Here is a 23,666-nt window from a genome sequence, read left to right on the forward strand (position 1 = left end):
GATGCATTGACATGAAATTCGGTTCACACATTCGTGTCACCCAAAGGATGAATTGTAATAATGTTTGTGCTCCCATATCTTTTCGTTCTGTGCCGTCATCAGGTCAGAGTTTTTATATTTCTAGTACTTGACCAAATACCTGCAAAATAAATGCCTGATTACTTTTTGTTTGGTGTTAATTAGCAAATGTTAGCACTCTATCCAACTAAGATGGTGAACGAGGGAAACATTATACCTGCTGAACGTCAGCGTTAGCATTGTCATTGTGAGCTTATTAGCCTGTTGATTTTAGCATTTAGCTCAAAGCGACGTGCGTTTTGTAGTTTGTACTTCAGTATGGATGCGAACAGCTGCAGACTTGTAAACAGATGCTTATAACAGATAAAGTTTGCGTGCTGCACTAAAATTTCTCACTGTGGCAGTGGCACATCGGCAGAGGATGAAATTTACATTGCACCCCCGTGGTCACGCCGATGCTGCAAGAATTGATTTTTAAATCTAAATCTAACAGGATCTTAACAGACAGATTGACAGACAGTCTTATGAATCATTTTATAATTTTGGAAACACTGACATAACAAAGAAATGAAATAAAGAAGTGTAGTGATAAAGTACAGTAGTCTAGATAAGGCTTGCACAATTCCTTTTTACTTTTTGTCTAGGTTATTTAATGATGTGTCGGTGTTATTACCATATTGGGACATGAGTAGAGTTGAGATATTAAGAGTGGAGTAGAAAAAGTGACTTGTTTAATAGGTGCGTGTGGGTGTGATTGAGTAGACCCTCTCCACACACAAACACACCCTCGAGTAAGAAATACTTGGCAGATGCCTTTAGAGACTGCCTCCTCTCTCACATGTTGGAAAAGGCTTGTGGTTATGCAACAAAGTGAGCGGTCGGGTCGGGAGCAGGAACAGACGCGGTGAGAAGCGCAGAGGTGGTTTGGGGTCACCGGCGGCTCAGGGGTTTTTCCCACAGCGAGGACCGTCCACTCTCCTCTCCTCTGGTCCTAAGGGATCCCTGGCATTTTAGAAGCCTCATATACCCCAAGGGGGTGGGAACGGGAATAAGCATGCACAACCCGAACCTTAACCCTGGACACGCACAGGCCTACACAGCCCCTCCTTCCTCAGCTCTATGTTTACATTTCTGGGACATGGCTGTGTGAAAGCTGAAGATGAAGGACCACGGAGCATGAGAGAGGAACAGCTGTGTATGTGTTGTGTGTGTGTGAATGTGTGCGCACTTTTGCTCGTGTGTTATTGTGCCTGGCAAAGAGAGAATAATAATGTTTATTAACTTTTACTGGTACTGTATTGTTTTGAATAAGGGTTAGAACATATTGTGTTGATTTTACAAAATGCAGTTGTCCAAATTAACTATCCCAAGACAAATGTTAGTTTTGTTTTTGGTATAATAGTGGAATACATTTGCCTATCAGAAAACTCTTCTTATTATATGGTGATAGGGATTTACAGTTTTTCCCTGGCTGTATGAAAGTTGTTACTCGCTTCGGGAAGGAAAGTGTGTACTTTTAAACACTGTGCATATGTGCAATGAACCAACAACCTTTTGCAGGTGACAGCAGACAGCGTTTGTCTTCCGTTCTTCAAGCGTCTCTTTTTCAACACTACATTTTTGCATCTTTTAAACCGAGCAGGAATTGGCTGTCGGGCGGCTTCAGCTCCAGAGAAGCAGCAATGCCTTTTTAGGCAGCTACTAGAGGGGGAAAAACATTTTTAAGGATGATGCCAAACAGATGTGTATTTACTTTGTAGACAAACACATTCACGGCGTTCACCCACTTCCTAAAGGTAGTGAGGAAGCCCTGCCACTGAGGGGAAGGAGCATCAGTCAGACTCTAAATGTACTTTTAGCTTCTCAGAGTGACACAGTGGCTGCTGCTGGTTACAATGTCTGGATGATGAATTTTACTGTAAAAGACAAAGGCTTCAGGTAAACAATCATCATGTCAGCTACTGTCTACCCCTGCAGTTTGGGTTAATTCCCACTAGAAGGCACTGTTGGACGTGTCCGCTAGGAGCCCCTACAGGTGTCCTGTGTCATACCTGTGAGTCTGTGTCGACCGCTGTGGTGGATAGTGTCTGACACAAAACCAGCGTATAGTGACAATTAGATTAAAGTATTTTTTTAGAACTGTCCTGACTCCCAGTGGATGAAAACAAGATAATGTAATTTCATTTGATCCACAGTCAGTCACAGCAGTAAGTAGCACGTCAGAAGAACAACAGTTTAGGATTTTTTTTCTTTTCTCAGCCTGCATTGTTTTGGAATAAAAATTGGGGCATGAATCGGTTGCTTACTGTACATGAGAAAACACTGTTAGAATTTGTTTAATTCTGTGCAAATTAGGCCCCTTAACAACAATAATTTAGTGTTACATGACTTGCGATTGCTCATTACCAGCAAGGAATGCAGCGCAATTTCTCATCAAAACAAAATGACGGTCTCTGCATCATTCCAGCAGCTTAGGTGAAACATAAGCACATCAAGACATGTCTAAAACCGTTAAGCTCTCAGCATGGGCTGTTCTCCAAAATGCAGTGTAAACACTGGAGTAGAGCTGGTGCGTAGCCACTCTGCTGCCAGTCCAGATGGTGTGTTTTTTCCTAAGTTTCCAAAGAGAGCAATTGTCCTAAAAATGAACAAGGCTGTCCAGGCAGAAAGAGTGTGAGGGGGGACGGGCAGGAAAGGACGAGTGGCACTCGGGACACACCCTTGGTCCGACTCACAAACATAGACTCAAAGATACTCTAAAAACAAAAGCAGGGCTTCCCATGTGTGGTTAGTGACACTACACTCTGCCGGGCGGTAGCAGACGCTAGATCACACACACACCTACATATAGAGTATAACTGTGAATAATAACTTCAGTGTTATGAGACTGAAAATGGGTGTTTTAAACATGCATACTCACTGACTGAATGTAAACACGGAACCATTCCAACACTCACAATCAACCCTGTCTGTTTCCTCTCAGAGAGTAAAACTCTCTCTCGTCTCACACCCACACTCAGACACCCAAAGCGGTGATTTCAACCACTCTGCTGTCCACGCTGAGCGGACTGGGCCGAGCTAAATGGGCTGTGTCTCGAGCATCTAAAGATGCACAGCTGTATATTTAGCCCTGGGTCATTTCCCCAGAGGCTCAGCTCTGGGCTACGTTTATCCCCGTCGCTCAGGGGGGAAACTCCCAGCATGCTAACTACCTCTACTTTCCCAAAGGAGCGGCTTATAATTTGGTAACTTGGTCAAAGGAGCCACTGTGCTCATGTGAAAGAAAGCACATGTTACGGTGGTGGCGAAGATATAGAGCTGTGGGTCGTGCACCGATACGCTGTTCTTATAGGAGGCAGACACGTGGCTGTGACGGTGGTCTCTCATCATCTGTGTGTTTTCATGTGATAGTGTTTGTACTCAGACATAATTAACAAAGCAGAAGGATCCTAAACTCAGTCCTTAGTTCATGCTCTAAGAACTTAGTTCTTAGAGCATGTATTGTATTTTGGAAGGGACCACTAAATGTGCAGCCTTAAAGGGTAATTTTCAGTTTATGGGTCTTATTTTTGTGGTTTTGGCTGCTATTCTTTTTTGTGATAATAACATTGTACTCCCTTAGATCTGGGAACATGGGTGCCATCACAAAAAAGAACTGACGGTGAGCGATCAGCTAAACAAACCCCAGCAAAATTTATTTAGTAGGGAAAATGCAGGCGAACAGTAACTACTACTAGCAAACTGACCCTCTTCACTGCTTCACGGATTATTAGTGACATTTCAGATTTTCTCACTTTCAGTTTTAGCTCCTTCTGCCTTCAACTAGTCACTGATCAGAAGAACATTGGTGGAAGTTAACCGAAATAGAAGCCAGTATTTGTACATTTTGACAGAGTGCAGCTGGAAGCACCTGTTGAAGTATATTTTATTATTTATATTATACCACCTCCCAGATTAATTCATTCTGAGCTGTGAATCAAGAAATACTGAACTTGGTTTCCTTTCAAGCGCGCTGTTTGTCTATTATTATGTCTGTTACTATTTTGCTACCACGTTGGAGATCAACAGCCTGTATTTAGCTCCTCTCATGAGAACAAATGCAATATGACGCTCAGCTGACTTGGCTCAAAGTGGTGGCATGGCTCTGAGCTGGGGATGTACCAAGAAGCCAGAGTATCTGCACTGAATGTGTTTTTTTCCCATTTCCCAAAGTTGGATGTTCAGATGTTGGGCAGAAACTTAATTTTTAGATTCAAATGTGGCGCGATTGTCATGTACAAATATGATTGCCATTATATGATACTATTAATCCTCCAGCCTGAAGACCCGGTCACAACAGATTGTGGCACAATGAAATTTATTTGCATGTCTCCAAGAAATATGGTGACGTAGGGACTACTTGCAGGGCTAGTTGCTAAACTACTGTGGCAGCCCCCCCATTGGCTAGCATGCTAGTGCTACTCAGCCACAGCTCTCCAAGTTTCTTACAGTTTTCTCAAAACTGTGCTGTTTACATCTTTTTGGCGCTTTGTTGTCAGGATTGCACATTGTTTCATTCAATAAAGAGTTACTACCACTAACCTTCTGTTTTGGACTGTCAGAGCTGACAAAAGCTGAACCTGATATGAAAGATTGATTTGGATTTACTTTGACCTAGTGTTGTAGTCCTCGAGACAGGTCTTGGTCTCAAGACCGGTCTTAAGACCACTTTTTGATGGTCTTGTCTCGGTCTCGGACATTGAGGACTCGGGATTTTATTTCAACATTATAACTTTGTAATATCAATAAATTGCTTTTGCATTGTCTGATTTATTTGTTAACATCTTAACTTTGATTGGATATAAAATGCGTTTCTTCAAATGCAACCAATAACTGCCATAACCATAATACCATAATAACCATAATTAAAAATGTGTTGTTGCCGTCCCCCCTACCCGCGATGGTCAGCATGGAAAAGGAGTGTTGAATAGAGAAGCTTAGATTGATTTCAGCTCTTAGTGTTTGTATGTGGGTGTTTTAAAGGGAATGTGGATCTTTCAGATCAATCTGAGAAGTACTTTTGATCTCGTTCCACATTTTATTGTGTGTCATGCAATGTGGGGAACTGGTCTCAGCCCCTAAAAGTCTTGGTCTTGTCTCGGTCTTGATAAACTCTGGTCTTGGTCTTGACTTGGTCTCGGTTTGGGTGGTCTTGACTACAACACTACTTTGACCCTTTGAGTGATCGCGGATATTCCATTGAAACTGATTTCTCTATTTGTCAATGTGACTGGGCTGAAATGTGACTGCCTCTGTTAGTGCCTATTATCTTTTCAAGGGTTTGATTTGTAGCCCGACTATGAGCCGATATTTCGATTTTGAGAATGATTTGGATAGTAGACCCCTTTCCTGTATAAACTACACTAGAACAGGCGATATTGAAAGCTGTCCTGTATGTGGGCTATAAAACCTTTTCCTAAATGGATTATGTTAACAAAATAGATGACAGTCTCAACTCCAGATTGAAATGCAGTGCCAGGTCAAACGGCACTGACTGGAGAACTTACCTAACATGTTTTTGATTGCGGGGGAAACCGGAGCACCTGGAGAAAACCCACGCAGACACGGGGAGAACATGCATGCTGTGCTATCCACTAGGCCACCATGCTGCATCTAGTTCATCCCTTTACCAGCACTCTTTAATTCTAACCAAAGCTACGAGTAACCATTTCTCGACCACCAGCCGGCTCTAAATCATGCATCTAACACCACATGACTGTCTACAGCGAGGACCTGCAACTTTGTCTGGCAGGAAGCCGATTCTTGTTCAGCTCACGTCTATTTAAGTGTCCGCTCTGGTTTAATCATTTCCGACACACCGACTAAAACTACAAACAAACGGCTCGCAGATACATTTTGAATGAGTCAGAAACTGTAGTTTAACGGCTCATTAACGTTAGCGCTCCTCCACTGACGGGCAGCGTTAGCTGCTGTAATGTTACGTGACTTAACAGAATATTTAGAAGTGATAAACTAGGCACAAGTGAGAGGACCGTTCGCTAGAACTGCCACACCGTTTCAAAAATAAATCTACAATCACGTTTGTCAGCAGCGTAGCCTCTGACTCAACTAACGTCACCGTAACATTAAACATACTGAGACATAATGGGAGGGTTAGCAAGTCATGAATGTTTTAAGGAGAGGAGAAGTGATTAGGACTGTTGTTTCTACGTGCTCTGGTAGATTCCGGTCAGCTGATTGTTTTCTTCTGTGGTTTTTGTGGTGAGGCAGTGTTGTTAAAAGGGGAGCTGCAGCTGGTTCCCCTCTGGTGGCCAAACAATGCAACACTGATGACATGAGTGAAGGATCTGACTCTCTGTTTCTTTTTTAATGGTCATATATCGGCTGTTAAAAAACGTCCGATGCTGATTAAATGCGATTATATCGATCATATTGGCCGAAAAAGCGGTCGTGCTGTAGTTTGATTTTCAGCTTTGAAATGCTGTGGTGTTTGATGCTGTCCAGTTTTGGATGTCAGAGTTTCATAAACATAGCTGGGGTTTGACCTCTTGACCTCGAATCTGAACTTCACCATGACACGGCACATTCTGAGTTAGAGTGGCTCAGAATGTGCTGTTGTTGGATTTTAAACCACTGAATAACTTGAGTCTCTGAAATATATAGTCCATGAAAACCCTGGCTTCGAAATTGGGATTAGACAGATATTTATTGTGCATGGCTTGCAAGAATTGTCTGAATTGATTTAAAAAAGAATGTCTTTGATACCATTACTAGCTTCAGTGCTACAGTTCCACTTCAGATGTTTCCTTTGAAGAGGGCTAAGAGAAATTGCACTTCCTCACTTCCACTGTGGACTATTTTGCTGATGCACAACTTCCCGAGCTTTCTCATGCTTTCTGAATTAGTCCCAATGACAATTCACATACAGGCGCACGCACACACACTCCACGACCATCTGGCTGCAATTGCACAAAACGGAAACGCACATGTTAGAATATATCACTGTGAGAATGTTTTGTGTCTGATTGTGTTTTTCTTGGTGGACGCACAATAGGCTCTATTTGTGTGCAAATGCCTGCGGCAAATGTTGGCCTCCAAGCAAGTCAACGTTCTGCATTTAGACGCTCAAACATAAGTCTGGTGTTTCCGTTCCCTTCATTCCTAGAAGTAACTCTGTCTTCCACGTGTCTGATGTACAACAACGACACACCTTCAGACACCTGGTTGAGAAAGCAGATAGTCATGATCTGGCATTGGGACTATGTTGGTAGTTGAATGCCCATTCTTTAGTTTTGGGTTGTTTCTAAAGGTTATAAGTTGGTATTTCACTGGTGAGGCTGGAGTTTGGGGTAAAGTTAGTATGATTCTGAGGTCTCTCTCTCTCTCTCTCTCTCTTTCTGGTCGGTGGTTTTCTCTGGGCGTTTGGAGTCTGTATTCTGGGGCCTGCACAGCCAGACTATAATTTACCCTTTGCATTTACTGTTTATGTTCCCGTGAAGCTTTCTACAGCAGAGCATCCTTGGTGTCTCAGCTAGCTCTCTGTGTGGGACTGTCCAGTGATCACTACCATGGAGGAGGCCTCCACTCTAAAGTGCAGTCATCCAAATAACAAATATTAGCAGCATAACTCTTTGGCGTTCTGTATTTTTATAGGATAAGTCTAGGGAAATTCTTTATTTTTCTTGTTGTCAAGAAATGATAAGGCCAAAATCCACAATGAATAGATCCTTTCAATATGTCATACACACCAATTATTAGGGCTGGTTATTGTTGGAAAATTTTCAACATCATGCAAAGACAATATCCAGTCATTTTTGGGGGAAAGGTTAGTTTGGATAATATTATTTGATTATTATCAATTGATAATAATGAATATTACACCCTTTAAATAGATTTCTGTAGGCTTAGGCTGTTTGTGCTTTAACAAATTACTTTCCTGATCAGAGAGGCTGCTCTCAGTTCATCCTGATTGGTCCTGTCGGAGTGTCGGGAGATTCAAATAATCAATGACGTTGTGCCGCTGTACCTCGTGCGTAAATGCGCGCAGCCAAACCCCCTCCACACGCTATTAATCAGAAGGTTAATTTTTATGACAAAGACCCACCCAATCCGCGAATACAACTCCGCACATCACTAGAACCTGCAGGAACACCTTATTATCAGAAGAATGCGCCCATTAAATAGCAGTGAAAGTAACGCAAAAGTAGTGTAAAGCATTACAATTCAGAGACGGTAGTGTTGTCCATCTATCCATCGTCAACCGCTTATCCTGCGTACAGGGTCGCGGGGGGGCTAGAGCCAATCCCAGCTGGCCACACATAGACAAACAACCAGTCACACCTAAGGACAATTTAGGGTCACCGATCAACCTGGGCCGCATGTTTTTGAACGGTGGGAGGAAGCTGGAGCAGCCGGAGAGAACCCACGCAGACACTGGGGGATCATGCAAACTCCACACAGAAAGGCCGGGGCAACCGGGCTTTGAACCCGCGACCTTCTTGCGCCCTTGTCTAATAAAATATTGTTTAAAATAAAAACAAATATGAGTAACACTGGCGACGTACAATATATAAAGATCAGTGAAAAGTGCCACCAGCCAAATACTTTCCTCTCCGCTGCAAGTAGATATGCCTGATGTTTTCAATACTGCTTGGACTGAATGTTTTATGCTTCGTTTAGTAACATCTGTGCATGTGTGGTAGTCTGCGGTTAGCCAAGCCCACACAGGCTCATGACATCATGGATTGCTCTGATGTTTTCTTCTTCTTTCTTATTCTTCTGAACCTCTCTCTTTACCTTCATCTTTTTCCCTCGGTACCCCCAGCCGGTCCTGGCCGTACATCCACCCTCTCCTTAATCTCTTTTTCTTCTCTCTGTCCCCCAGTTGTCTCTCCCCTTCAGTCTCTATTGACTTGATCCTCTCTCCCTCTCTGTCCATAGCTGTATATGGCGTTGAAAAAGAGAGTTCCACGGATGGACTCTCTGGTCTTGGCTAGTGGAAGCAGACTTGTCTCTCTGTGTAAATATTTGCACAGAGGGATTATAGATGGTCCCACGCATTCAAGGTGGAGCCCCACTCTGCTCCAGGCCACATTAGGGCAAAGAATGGCGCTGAGTGTAGCTTCAACATAACATGAGAGGAGTTGATGTGACATGACATAACATAACATGGTGGTGAGTTGTTGAAGTATGAATTGTTATATGATTGATCTCACTTTCTATTTCTCTCTGTCGTTGTCTTCTCTGGACAGGCACCGAGCAGCGACCTCCCGCTCAAACATGTAGACACCATGGTGAGTTACAACATTTTATTTTTATTTTTTTTACTTCACTTGCTGTTTCTTCTCAGATCCAGTAATCTCCTTTTACTTCGATTACTGAATTGAAGGAGACGATAAATCTGCCTCTATAATGTGTGCAGTCAGGTCATGTGTGTGATGTAGGAAAGATGTTAACTATGAGTCTATAGAGGCAAGTGCTTGAATGACAGCTGGACCTCTTTTACAGCAAATATCCCTTTAAACATTTATCAGCCCAATGCTTTATAGAACAACTTCAAATCAGTATTTAATTTGGCCTTGGAAGAGTACAAATCCAATTTATGCCTAAAAACACATCCATTGTTCACATCAAACACAAAGTTTTTTTCCTTTTTATCTTGACTTGAAATTGTCTCACTGGAACTGAAAATGCAGCGTTAGAACAAGACAATCAGGGATTTCTGTGCTGGGAATCAAGCCGGGCTGCTGTACCAAACTGCTGATTCTGTTCCCATTAGAATTTTTTCCTTCACTGTTTTAAAATGCAGACACCGAGGATGTGCAGTGTAGTGTAACATGATGCAACAAGTTTTCTACTTGTGCCTCATGCGGGTCACACATGCATGCATGAAGGTTAAAGGTCAAGATCGGCTACAAGGTTTTATAAATTCTTAAGCTAATGTCAAATAGACATTCTGAACCCCAGTTTTCACAAAATAATAAAAATCCAAACGCCAGTCAACATAGTCAATATTGATTCTCTGTTCTCCTCTAATAAAGTTGGATGTGTTAAACACCCATCAGCACCGCAATCGTCACACCCTTACCTTTCGCTGGATATCGGGCACATAACTTCCTGCACTGGGACTAAATGTGGCCGCTGGGTATAAATCAGGGAAATCGTCCAATATGGACATGACTCCTAGCAATACTGGGCTGAATGATCAATGAACAACTCCAGTCAAAGTCATCTCCACTCCAGCCTGTTCACCCTGCTGCCTTCTGGGAAGAGATATAGAAGTTTCTGCTGCCACACCACCAGACTGCAGAGCAGCTTTTCCCCCCAAGCTATCAGACTCTAATTCATCCTCAGCACTGCTCCAGTGATTATAGTTTATTTCTGTTTACCATTTTTTACAATTGATTCTGTATTAATGAATCTTGTCTGCTATGTAGCAGAAGGGAGTCACAAAACCCAATTTCACTCTATAACTTGTTATATTGTGATAATAAACCTACCTACCTACCTCATCTGTGATCTCAGGACTAAAACTCATGAGCGTTGCATGTTTGCATCAGACAATCACTCCACCTTACATAACAACCAGGTATTTCAAAGGAACCTACAGACGACAAGAAACACAAAGTTCACCACAGTGTATCACACAGTCAGCGCTCAGCACAGAGTTCAACCACCAATAAATGAGGCATTATCTCAGTTCAAATCTCCACAAGAGCCAATGTCTCAACAAAAACCTGTTTTGGATCCAAGCAAGCGAACAGAAAAAATACTTTCAATAGAAAAGTTGGCCAAGGAAAATAAAACCAAGCGACGCCTCTTGTGTCTAATAGACAAGCTTAGTGATTCTCCGACAGCATCAGAGTTACCTCCCGTAGTCCGGCTGGTGCTGCTGGCAAGCAGGACCGACTGGGCCTCTTTTACTTGGTTTGAAACGCAGCCATTGATATTCCCTGAGCTGACTGGTGTGTGTGTGTGTGTGTGTGTGTGTGTGTGTGTGTGACGCATATGCGCCAATAGCCAAAAAATCATCTTCAATGCTAATTTCACCCTCACGCTGCATCATGCTGACATTGTGAGACACGTTACAGCTCGATGAGAAATATTGTCACGTTTTAATATCGCGAGGTCTCGTGGCATGAGCTCTTGTCGCGCCACTAGTACTAAGACAGACTAGACTATGACATCACCCTTAAGCCGTCACATGGTTGTTTAAGAACCATGGTTGTTTAAGGAACTTGAGGACCTCGTCGCTTCAGAGTAATGACTTAGAGCATACGTGTTGGCCTTGGGCTCACTAGTCAACTATGACACAACTTCCTGTGAGTTGTATTTTGTCTGGGAAAGGAAGGATCGAGTAACCAATTTAGAGTTACCACCCAAATCCAAGCGCCCACTTTCTCCGCAAGGACCAAAATAAACACAGATGCACCAGTGTGCTTCTCTGTGTGTTTGTGTGTGGCTGCTTTTAGTGGCATTTGCTGTTATTTTTCAGTTTTCTCCTGCAGTGTAGTACAGAAGAAGACACCTCTCTGCCTTTGTCCCAAAGCCACGCAGGAGCTTCACATCTGACAGCCTTTTGCACATGAGTTTTCCCTCTCAGGTCATAATTTGGTCTGCACCTTAACTAAGGGGCAGAGCCTGAAACACACAGCGATTACAAGCGTGTGATTAAATGTTTTCACGCACACAGTATCATCACACGTCGGTACAGTATGCATGTGTTACAGTGTAAATGCGTGTGTGTGTGTGTGTCTGCATGCGAGTGCAGCTGCTACTGTCTGGTCATGGGCATTTGCTGTGTGGTTCCACTGTGACGTCTGGGAGATATTTGGCTGAGCCTCGTCGCCTCGGAGCATCGCAAAGATTCGTCTTATGACTACATGAGCTTCTCTCGCTTCACTGGATCAGCCTCGGTTGGTTTGGCGTTCTTCTGCTTCTTTGCTTTAGTTTTTGGGCTTCTCGATGTAGACTGTAAAAATAGAGGCCCTGCTTTAACTCAGAAGGTTGTTTGACCTTGAAAAGTTAGGACGTTTTAAGTGCAATTTCTTGTGAGATTGCTCGGTCTTGGTGATTTTTGTTTTTTTTGTGATATAGGGGCAGGAAAAGGAAAGCAAACGGAAGGGCATTCTGAATACTTAATAGTTAAATATAATACTTACATTACAAACTCAACTCAAACAGCATTAAATGTGTGGTTGTTTGTGAAATCACCTGTGAAAAAGACACAAAAATGTCTTAATGTCACATTAAGATTTCACAGAAGAAGACACACACAAGCATATTGTACAAACTTGCATTTGACCGGGCATGACTAAACAGACTGACTGATGAAGAGCTACAATCAGCTGACTTCTGTGTGATGTGTTTGTGTGTACAAACATGCATCAGACCCCACATGTTCGCCTGAAGAGACGGAAAAGGTTAGCAGCTGCAATTTAGATGCGTACATAGATGAGAAAGAGGGAGGGAGGGAGAAGTTGAATATGAGGGGGGAGAGATAATGTGATGGGAGGCTGTGTGGGAGGGGGGGAGGGTGGCCAATACAGAGACCAGGAGGGAAAGAAAGAGAGGGAGAACACAGCGGACAGAAGGACAAGGAGCGTTGTGGAGGAGTCTGGTCTCAGCTGGAGCATGCACTGGCCCACTGCAGGCAGCTGCCCAAAATAGAGCCCTTTTTTTCTTCTTCTTCTCCTCCGCCGCTGTCAGAGAAAAGGGAGAGGTATCACAGAGGAAACTTCCCTGCAGGACAGAAAGCAGTGAGCGGCTCCAGAGATGAACCGAGGAGGGTCTTTGAGAAGGCGGCTCTCCTCTCTGAGGGGGGCCTGGCGATGGAGTACGGGTTACCTTTTCAGGAAGGTAGGAGGCGATGGAGGGGTAAATGGATGAATGAATGATGTAGTCAGCAGGGGTCCTGCAGCTTGTACCTTTCTTGTCCGCTCCTATATCGCTTGTTTTTTTATCTTTGTTATGGAATAGTTTCTCTCTACTTCTCCGCAGACTTTTTACCAGCCCCCAACGTATTTTGCCCTTCCTCCCTCCCTCGCTCCCTCCCTCGCTCCCTCGCTCTTTCTCAGATGGTTAATTTGAATGGCCTGCTTGTAAAGTCAACCTCCACAGATGGTTTTCATCTGGAAAAGGCTTGCTGGACCCCCCACTCCAGTTCCCTCCTCCTCCTTCTCCTCCTCACCCCCTACGTCGCCTCCCCAACTCCTTCTCAACGCAAAGTTCTCAAAGGAGAGAAACCGGTCTTAGGGTGCGGATTGTGTGATCAGCAGCTAAGGTCTACAGTATTGATCTGCTTCAGAGCTGTTGTTGCTTGATTGTATCTTGCTTGATAAGATCTTGCCGCTGTGATTAGAAATTGGAGCCACTTGACTTGACTTAAGATTCTCAAGATTGACATACATTGTGTACAGTAGACTCCGTTCACAGAATCATGATGTTTTTCAAGAAAAAAAACATCAATGTGGCCATAGAGAAAGTATTTATTGTATTACTGACCCCAGCTTCATTGCAACATATTTTCCCAGATGGTTGCACTTTGCCTTAAATATTAAACTGCTCTGCACACCAGTTCACACTAATTTGAAGCAAAAACTATGAAATTATCTGCCATCTTAGCAGCACAATATAAACACCGTCTCCTCAAAACTCTTAGTCTCTAATTAAGATATTTGCTTGCATGCTGGTTGAACTGGTGGCACATTTCTCTGACATGTTTTGCCATTCAAAAACTGGAGGATGTTCTGATCACCTAAATGCCGTGGTGCATTTAAGAGTACTTTGGGCTTTTCCTGACTTTGATGCACAGTAAGACTCACAGCTCCACTTAAAACAAGCACTCGAAACTCTCTTCATGCTCTGCGTCTCTCTCTGGACCCCCTCTTTCAGGCCATTTCTTGCTCATTCATCTCTGTCCTCCTCTGGCGACTCTGCACTTTATAGCCCCTGGCAACATACTGAAACGTTTAGGCCAAAGCGCAGGCAGAAAATGGGGGATTTGCTTTGTGTCGCCTCAGTTGGGCCAAAGACTCATGTGAGTACTTGGGATGGAAGATAAGAAAGGAATGTTGTGTAGAATTGGTTAAAATTAAGTGAATTTGCTGGGAAAGAGAAGAACGCAGGCAAACACTGGAGCATCTGATTTGTTTATGTCTTTTTGTGCCTGCGTACGTATTCATTTAGTCCCTCCAAGAAGTTTTGTTTTTTTTACTCATCACTGCAACCTAAAACAAGACAGAGTCGCGGTGGATAACACACATGGCTTTGGTGTAAGAGACCCGGGTTCAATTCCCCAGTGTATCCCTGAGCAAGACTCTTAACCCCTAGTTGCTCCAGAGGCGTGCAACCTCTGGCATATATAAGTCACTTTGGATAAAAGCGTCAGAATAATGAAGTAATGTTCTATGTAATGTAAGTAAAAGTCAATCATCAACTTCCTTGGTAACTACAGTGAGTGTCTGACTTTGTTTCCCCAGAGCATAGACCGTGCTAGAGTGGGGCTAGATAGGGCTATAGTCCCACCAGCAATTAAAGTTGTTTCCCTGTAGCCCCACCAAGACTACAGATTTATCAACATCTCGGTCTCGGATTTCATGAACAGACTTGAACTTGATACAGTTTAAATCAGCTGTGGACAACAGATACTAGAATAATCATAGATCAGTGCAGATCATGTTCCTGCTTTCACTACATTAAACACAAATTTTTGAAGCCAATTTAAAATGTACTCGCTCGACAGTATCTAATTAAAATAGTTTATTTCAAGAGGTGGTATTCTGCTTTTTGCCCTTTTCCCCTCTCCTTTGAGTTGTATACCTTTTTTGTGCATGTAATAGGTTTGCAAAGTGAAAAAGCCCAAAGTCCAGCCCTCCAGGCAGTCAGCGGACATAAAGTTGTTCCTGTGGTGTAGAGACAGAGCTCAGTTAAAACTTTATGGATACAGATTAATAACTCACCGCTCTGAAACTCTCGCTCCAGTCCGTGTTGCCAAGCTGGTCGGCAACACGTACAGCTGAACCCGAGCTGTTTACCGTCTTCTCGCTGACCCGCCCTTCTCTGCTTCCTCCTTAACTAGAACTGAGCATGTGCAACTCCCAACAAAGATCATTTAGAGACAAGATGTATCACTCCATAGCTAAAACGAAGCCTCCAACACAGGGTGGAAAGAGGAGCTGCAGCAATGTGCAGTATGACAAAAATGTGTTTTTTGAAAATGAAAGCATGTAAACCTGTTCTGGTACAACCTCTAAATAAGATTTTCATTTGTTGCTGCAAGAGTTTAGTTTGCTGGACTTTAGTGGCAGCAGAGGGACGTCAGTGCAAAGTCTAAGACCCATTTTCCACAAATACCAACAACTCGCTTTGCCCTGCCTCATTTGAATGAACCTCCCACCTGTTTGTGCCTCTCCTCCCACCAGTGCACTGCTCTAAAATACCACACAGACCAGCAAAGGTCAGGAAAATATGACCAGAGCTCTGGTTATTGCACTGCTACGAAGTAGGACCCACAGACTCTTAACAGAGTTAAGTTATAAAAGCAAATTCAATTTCCTTGCTAGGTAGATGGCTAGTGCTTTTTATATCTGACTTGTAATTTTTATATTTTACTCGCAATCTATTGCAAAATAAAAACAAAATTGTTTTTTAACTGCACACCATATATACTGGATGTTGCCTCCGTTTGCTTTAAACGTGTACACTGACAGACAGTCAGGTGTGAGGAGAGCAGAGCAGGCTGAAAGTCATCCAGTGAGGCGAGTCATGCAGCCAGTCTGATCTAATAGATGATGATGGATAACAGCCCCCTCCTGTGTACATGTGACCCAAACACCACAGGGGAGTGAACCAGTCCACATGGCCTTTGACCCCCCCCCCCCTTCCTTGAGCTGGTTTGAGGGGGAGGAATAGTGGAGCCAAACACAGTCAATCACCTTCAGCCACACTTCCTCTGCAATGGCCTCTCTGCTTTGCTTTGTGAGGGGTGCCTTGTGACACCGTCCTCACACGGTCCTCCTGCACAGCAACATGTAAAAGAGCCCATATCAGGGTGCATATCAACACCTTGCATCTCTATGGGTTTAGAGGGACGGATATAATTTCAGACTCCAAGTAGCTGCCTCCTCTCTGCCTCTGTGTTTTACAGCATTAGAGCAAGTTAAGTGTTTCTGTGTTCAAGCTCATTTCCGCCTTACATCAGCACACCGTCAGACTGTTAGCTACCTGGTATGGCTCGTATCTGTCAAATCATCAACAGTGCAGATTCAAAAACATTAACAGAATGTACTTGTGGTACCATCAGAGAACAGCTTGGCTCTTATTTTATAAACACGATCAATCACTGGAACTGTAATAATATTATCACAATACGTTCTGGTAATACAGTCCCCTCCAAAAGTACTGGAACAGTAAGGCAAGTTCCTTTGTTTTTGTTGTTCACTGAAGACATTTGGGTTTAAGATCAAAAGATGAGACAAGAGTTCGGAAAGTCAGCTTCTATTTCCTGGTATTCACATCTAGATGTGTTAAACAACTCAGGACTTATCACCGTTTAAATTAGACCACAGCATTCTGAGGTGAGCAAAAGTGAAGGAACAACTAATCTTAAAGTAAATAACATTTAATATTTGGTGGCAGAACCCTCTCTTGCAATAACTGCCTCCAGCCTGCGACCCATCGACATCACCAAACTGCTGCATTCTTCATTTGTTTTTTTTGTGTTTGTTTGTTTTTTTAAACCTGTCCTGCCCAGCAGCCTGGTATAGACTATGATGACCTGGATACCATATTGTGCCAGACAGATTTTACTTTAACAAGAGAGTATATATAATATACTCCTTTGTCTGTTTTATTATTTATTTAATTATGTATTGATTGTCATCGTGCTGGACAGGGGGGCAGACACGGGGATGGGGGGGCACAAACAGACAGCACAGAGAAAGGACAAGACCTGCAAGAGAAGGGGGATGGAAGGTGGGGACAACAGGGAAAAGCAGAAAGCAACGAAACCTGCAATAGAACAGAGAGGGGGGCTTGGGGAGGAGAAAAACAACAACAAACAAACACAAACAAAAACAAACAGTAAAAATAATAATAATAGTAAAAGAAAACCAGCTGAACAGCAGCAACAAACATAGCATCACAAATGCATTCTTCATTTGTGATGCTGTTCCTTTAACTGCAGCTTCTTTCACTTTGTGTTTGTTTCGGGGTGTTTCTCCCTTCAGTCTCCTCTTAAGGAGGTGAAATGCAGCTCTGTTGGGTTCAGGTCAGCTGATTGACTTGGTCAGTCTAAAACCTTCCACTTTTCCCCCTGATGAAGTCCTTAGTTTTGTTGGCAGTGTGCTTTGGCTCATTGTCCTGCTGCATGATAAACTTCCTCCCCGTTAGTTTCAATGCGTAAACTGGCAAAATGTTTCTGTCCACTTCTGAATTCATTCTGCTGCTAACATCATCAGTTACAGCAGTTCCTTTCTTTCTCCACACTTTGGCTTCTCCATCACTTTGCTAGAGATTAATCTTGGTCTCATCAGTCCATCAGATTGTGTTCCAGAAGTTTTGCGGCTCATCTCTGTACTTCTTTGCTAATGTCAATCTTCCCTGTGCGATTCTTCCTGCTGATGAGTGGTTTGCATCTTGTGGTGCGGCCTCTATGTTTCTGCTCTCTGAGTCTTCTTCCAACAGTGGATTGTGATACCTTCACCCTGCACTGTGGAGGTCGTTGCTGATGTCACTTCCTGATGTTTTGGGCGTTTTCTTCACAGCTCTCAACATATTTCTGTCATCAACTACTGTTGTTTTCCTTGGCCGACCTGTTGGACGTCTGTTGCTCAGTACACCAGTAGTTTCTGTCTTTTTCAGGAGGTTCCAAATTGTTGTGCTGCTCTGCCCAATGTTTGTCCAATGGCTCTGCTCGATTTTCCTTCTTTTCTCAGCTTGACAGTGGCTTGCTTTTCTCCCACAGACAGCTCTCTGCTCTTCATGTTGGTTTATCCTCTTTAACAGGAAATGCACTCTTTATAGGTTTGAAGCAAGGATGAAAACTTAGACTAGTCATGCAGAGATATTTAATGTTTGGACAATCAACCTAAAAGGCAACACCTGGGCTACAAGAAACATCTGTCAGTCACATGTTCCAATAGTTTTGCTCATTTGTAAAATGGGTGGGTTCAAACAAAGGGTGGTTTGTCCTGAGTTGTTGTTGTTAACACATCTAGATGTGAATACCCAAATTAAACCCAAATGTCTTCGGTGAACAACAGAAACAAAGGAATTTGCCTCACCGTTCCAGTACTTTTGGAGGGGACTGTATGTGGAAGTCTTGGTGTAACGTAAAACCAGAAGAGTTAGAAATAGATGATGCTGCTATGATCTCAAACAAGCTCTGTTGTTGGAGAAGCAGTAGATTTTGATGTCTTTCACTGTATGTATATTTCAGAAAACACTGTTTGTATGTAAGTTTTGTGCATTGGACATTAATTAATGTTATTCATTGTGTTTTGCAGGGCTCAACAAAATCTTCAAAGAGCATGGAGTCACGCCGCAGACCTTCAAGGTAGGAACTCTTCCCACTGCAAGTTTCCCATAAAAGGCTTCATTCGGTTTACTGGGCTGTATTTGTTGAATAATTATAGGAACCTTTTTTTTTCTCCAGAAGGACAGAAAGATAATGAAGGAGATTAAATAAATATTAACAACAACCATATCCATCCTCTGTCACATTTAACTCGAGTTATGAGGCATTTGAAATGAACAGTTTAAATGTATTACGATATTTGCTGATTTTACCAGGGGAATTAGTGAAGCAACATGGGCTGCCGTGAACTGGACCTCGCACTGTTTTGTTGGACACAAAAGTTATTTGGTGTCAACCCCTCTCACCCTGGCCCGTAGGGAGTCCCAGATGTTGTCAGTTGTGTAATTAATGTGTAAAACTTGACACCGCAACCGCTCACGCTGAAGTGCTGTGCTAAGCTTGAGTGACACTTTGATCCCCACGCAGCAAATCAAAGAGTCGATACAGAGTTATCAAAACAGTCGGATCATCACCATCGACAGAACATGCAGAGTATGTGTGTGTTCATTTACTCTGAAACAGCAGTCAGTTTCCATCCATATAAAGTCAAAAATCAAAAGAGCACAACAACACGGTCATGTGACGGTTGTCTCTTATGTAATACTCTGGCTGAGTGAAGGTATCCAATCAGACTAGTGGGTCCACACGGGCTTATTTACATTCTCATGAAGACTGATACCTTTTATCTGTATGGAGGCTTGTGCTGCTGATAACTGATATAAATGGGATTTAAGTTAAGGTAAAATTAATCCAGACCTATTTAGTCTTTTTTTTTGTTGCTGTTTTTAAAGTTATTTACTGTGTAATTCATTTCCAAACAAAACGCAATACAAACAACTACTTACAAATCACACTGCATATATTTATGCATACATTCCGACATTCCTACATTTTGAATGTGTAAATGTAGGAACACTGCAAGAGCAATTGGACTTGCTGCTTGTAAAGTGGGAGAGCTTAGAGACGACGTACAGGTTACTGCATGTCTGATTTCTACATCTTCCCTCCAAAATACATTTTTGAACTAATAAACACCGTTGGTTTAAAGGTTACATTAAGACACTGCCACGTCTCACTGCATGTTTTTATATGCATTCAGGTTGACACCTTGTTCTTTGTAGTGACTTGTAATATTCAGACAGAGCTTTATTAAAAGATATTTACTCGGGAAAAGGGCTGTCTAAGGATTTACATAGTCGAATCAGAATCGTCAAGTCCAAGGGATAGTTGAATCGTGTGTTTTTGTGTGCGGCGATTGTGAGCCGAAGCTAATCTCAGGCTTATTGTTGACCCTTTTTCCTCTCTCTCTCTCTCTCTCGCCTGCCATTCACTGGTCTTGTGCAGACTTTTGCGTGCCGACAGCTGCACGCACGTCGCGGTTCCTCGTTGGTCTATTTCAAGTAGCCGGCTGTTTAAAAAGGTGCAGATGACTCGGCACAACGCCGGCGAAGCTGGAGCTCTGTCTCTTCAGCAAGTCTTCCTCTGCTGCCACTTCACACACACACGCTAGGGTTACACTTTGGGATTTATTTACGCACTTTAAAAACATTTATTGAAAGTTTGTTTCTTTTTACATGTTTATTTACAGCATTAAACGTTGAAACGTGTATTGTAATGCTGTATATTAACTTTTTGGGAGAAAACTGGTAGTAAAATCAGACGTTGAGCACCCCCATATCGCCAAAATGGCATGATCCTTGTTTCACTGCGAAGCTTCGGCTGTGAAATTGACAGTCCTCCGCCCATCGAATCTTCGACTATTCTGGGTCAGCCCTACTCCAGACATATCATACATACCGTGTTTGGCCAGACAGATGTTTTAAAGCTGCCTTTTGGATTGTTTTGGGCACTTGGGAGCAGCGGAGCAAGCTGTAAACACAACATGGACATTTTATTACCTTATCAACAATTTCATATCAACTCTCCAGAGACTCCCTCGTAGAGTCAGCTAGTCGCTAACTTTGTCTGTGTGCCCCCGGGTGCTGGGCAGGAAATATCCGTTTATCAGAGCTTTTTTCTGAGCTTTTTTTTTGCCGTGCTGCTGCTGGAAACAAGGTTAATGAGACTGGGCCTGAAAACCAAAACAATGAGCTACAAGTAATGTGCAGTTAGTCACAAATAAATGACATGGTGTTTGTGCAGGAAGAAAGTATTTAGTCTTGTGTTTGCCGTAATGATAGAGTTTATCAGTTTAATCCACGTTTACAGAGTTTAATCAAGACTGATCAATGGCCCTTCAGATTGTGAGAAACTGTAGGTATTCGCCATCAGGATGAATGACACATCTGATCAAGGAGGACTCTACTTATTTTAAATAGAAGAGACAGAAGTCCTGGATGTTTCATTTTATTGCTTAGTGTTTATTGCTTTAGATATTATACAGGCTAACGTCTCAGGTTTCCTGATAAAACATTCCTACTTCAGAGTTGGTGTTTGTCCAAACGCACAAATCAGATCACTGCAGCGCTGAAATTGAGCATGGGGAGATAATGTGTCATTCGTCGATACGCAGAAAAAGCGCAATCACTTCATCTCTTCGGCCGATGAGAAGCAGGTTGGCGCTCGGCCTGTCGACGCTCGCTGGTTGATCTGGAAAAGGACCAAACCACAGGTCTATATTGGCCATGACTGCACCCAGAGGCGAAAGACATACATATGCAGAGAGGGAAATGAAAAGAGTAAGGCAGATAGAGAAACAGACTGAACTAAGACGGATGGGAAAAGGAGAGAAAGAATATGTCAGTGTCTCCTATATCGCTGGTGATGAATAATTTCCAGTAAGCAAGTTTTGAGTGGGTCCAGATGTACAGTACAGAGCAGGTTACAGTGTTTATATATTAAACTTGGAGAGTTCTTTTACTCCCAGACATATGAGCAATTTCCTCAGGGGTTACTCACAGCTGACAAATGTGGGAAATATGCTGCAGCAGACTGGGCGCTGAGGGTCCAGACACCTCCTCCTTAACCTCTTTATCTCACTGTCCACATACAGAACATAGACACTGAAGTGGACTGAAGTTCTAAAAAAGACAAACATATCAGCCTGGGCACTTGAAGGAAAAGGTCATGACCTTTTTAAAGTTAGAGAAAGCTGTTGGAATGGAAGCAACAGTTCAGTGTTTTGGGAAATGTGCCGAAACACTTTCTTTCCGAGAGTTTGATGAGAAGATTGTGTATTTAGAGGGCCAGCGCGAACGTGTTACCGATCTTTTCATCTAACATGCAGGAGAGCGACTATTCCTTTCTCTGCCAAAAAATCTAAAACGCTTCTCCAAAGCAACATTGTTGAGGCAAATCAAGAAGATAATGAGATAAGTACGTAATCATTTGGCAACGCAGCATCAGATTATGCTGCAGTAGCCGTTGGTGACCTCTGATAGACACTTATTATTTTTAGTAAGGAGCGTGAGATGGAATTACAGATCAATCAAGTGATTTTTTTGGGGGGGGGGGGTGGATTGTTTCTTTCTCCTTTTTCCTCCATGTCTCACCTTCAACGCTTCAACCTGATTTGACTCACAAGACAAACAAGAATAGTTCATATAAACACGTCTCCCCAGTCCGTCTGTGAGGTGCTCACGCTATAATCCTTGGGATGGCGTGATATTTTCATACTCGTTGGTATGTTGGGTTTATCTATTTAATCAGTTTCTCCTCTCTCTGTTTTGCCTCTTAGACAGACAGTCTGACAACACAACATGTGTTTAATTCAGAGGGGAGAGCTTACATTTCGGAGGCAATCTTGAACCCCTCTGAGTTTAAATGATGTCATTGTGGACATGGTATTTATGTGGTGTGTTGCTCTTCCCATATTAGGATATTGGTTTCTTGCAGTCTTGAAGAAGAGTGTTTTCTGTTCGACTGAATCTGAAATGTAATTTCATGCATTCAGGACAGTCGGCGACTTTCAGCGCAACCATCTTTGCAGATTAAGTAAGCAACCACATTTGTTATGCCTAGGCTCCAAATTAGTGACTCTTTGGATATGGAACGATAGGGGTACAGACAAGACAGTCATAACATGATGTGTCTTGTGAAACATCTCTGTGAAAGAAACTGAGTGTGCCCGTATTAACTCACAGGAATGAATCATGCGACAATGACGTCATCTGTGTTAAACATTTCCACCAGAAGATTGTTTGGAAAATACAATTGACTTAGGATGATTTAAAATTTTCTTACTGTTCACTAAGGAAAGCGTTCCTATGTAGCACGTCAGGTTATTGCCCAGATCATAAACTGTGACTGCTACAGAGAGGAGCGTCCAGAACTTTGAATCAGCCCTTCTTACCTATATGAAGGTGAAAGGTATGTTCAGGGCCTGAAGATCTCCTCCTTGTGGAGGATGTGATCGACTTCCAAACTGAATAAAAATATAGAAAGCATGAATACATCAAGGCCTTTTGGGGACTCTTGCGCTCGTTATGCTGTTGTTAAAGTGTTCACACACTAGCTGTCCTGATAAACACAAGCACGTTTGAATAAATCACACGTGCTGCATTACTTCTGGGTGTTAAATTGATATGAAAAACTGTAAATGCCTGTCTGTTCCTCTGACAGGAGTGCGAGTCTGCTGCAGTCCCTGGAGGAGAGCTACGAGCTGGACCTGATCTACATCACAGAGAGAATCATCTCCGTCTCCTTCCCCAGCAGCGTGGAGGAGCAGAGCTACGCTGCCAACCTGCGGGAGGTCGCCTCCATGCTGCGCTCCAAACACGGCTCCAACTACCTGGTACTGTTTCCTGTGTACATCTCAATGATTCTGGCCGGAGTTTAGCTATTAACTTTCAGAATAAATGAAGCAAATAGCGTAACTTTAGACAGGAAGATGAAATTATTAGAGATGCCCAGATCAGCCGCTCATCAGCTGATCTCTCTCAGTCCCGACCACACGTCTGTGGTCACCACCCAGAACCCAAAACAGCCTTCACAAATGTGTTATTTGATTTATTATGCTTTTTCATATTTTATTTATTATTCTTATCTTTAATGTTAAAGTGTCAGATGTTCAATGAGGTATTTAAAAGAAATCCCTGTGAGCCAAAACCTCAGATTTCCCTCTGTTCTGAAT

The 23,666-nt window shown here is 42.8% G+C and overlaps 1 protein-coding gene across 1 annotated transcript in view; it reads left to right on the top strand.

Moving 5' to 3' along the window:
• LOC119903801 (tensin-1-like) overlaps positions 1–23,666 on the top strand; it is a 186,806-nt gene that overhangs the window by 109,749 nt on the left and 53,391 nt on the right. The window contains 3 exon segments of the mRNA XM_038720039.1: positions 9,270–9,311; positions 18,525–18,574; positions 23,156–23,327. Coding sequence (XP_038575967.1) covers positions 9,270–9,311; positions 18,525–18,574; positions 23,156–23,327 — 264 coding nt within the window.

The sequence above is a fragment of the Micropterus salmoides genome, unplaced genomic scaffold (genome assembly GCF_014851395.1).
Source record: "Micropterus salmoides isolate LMB-PRFRI ecotype aquatic unplaced genomic scaffold, ASM1485139v1 Ms_hic_scaffold_15, whole genome shotgun sequence".
Classification (NCBI taxonomy): domain Eukaryota; kingdom Metazoa; phylum Chordata; class Actinopteri; order Centrarchiformes; family Centrarchidae; genus Micropterus; species Micropterus salmoides.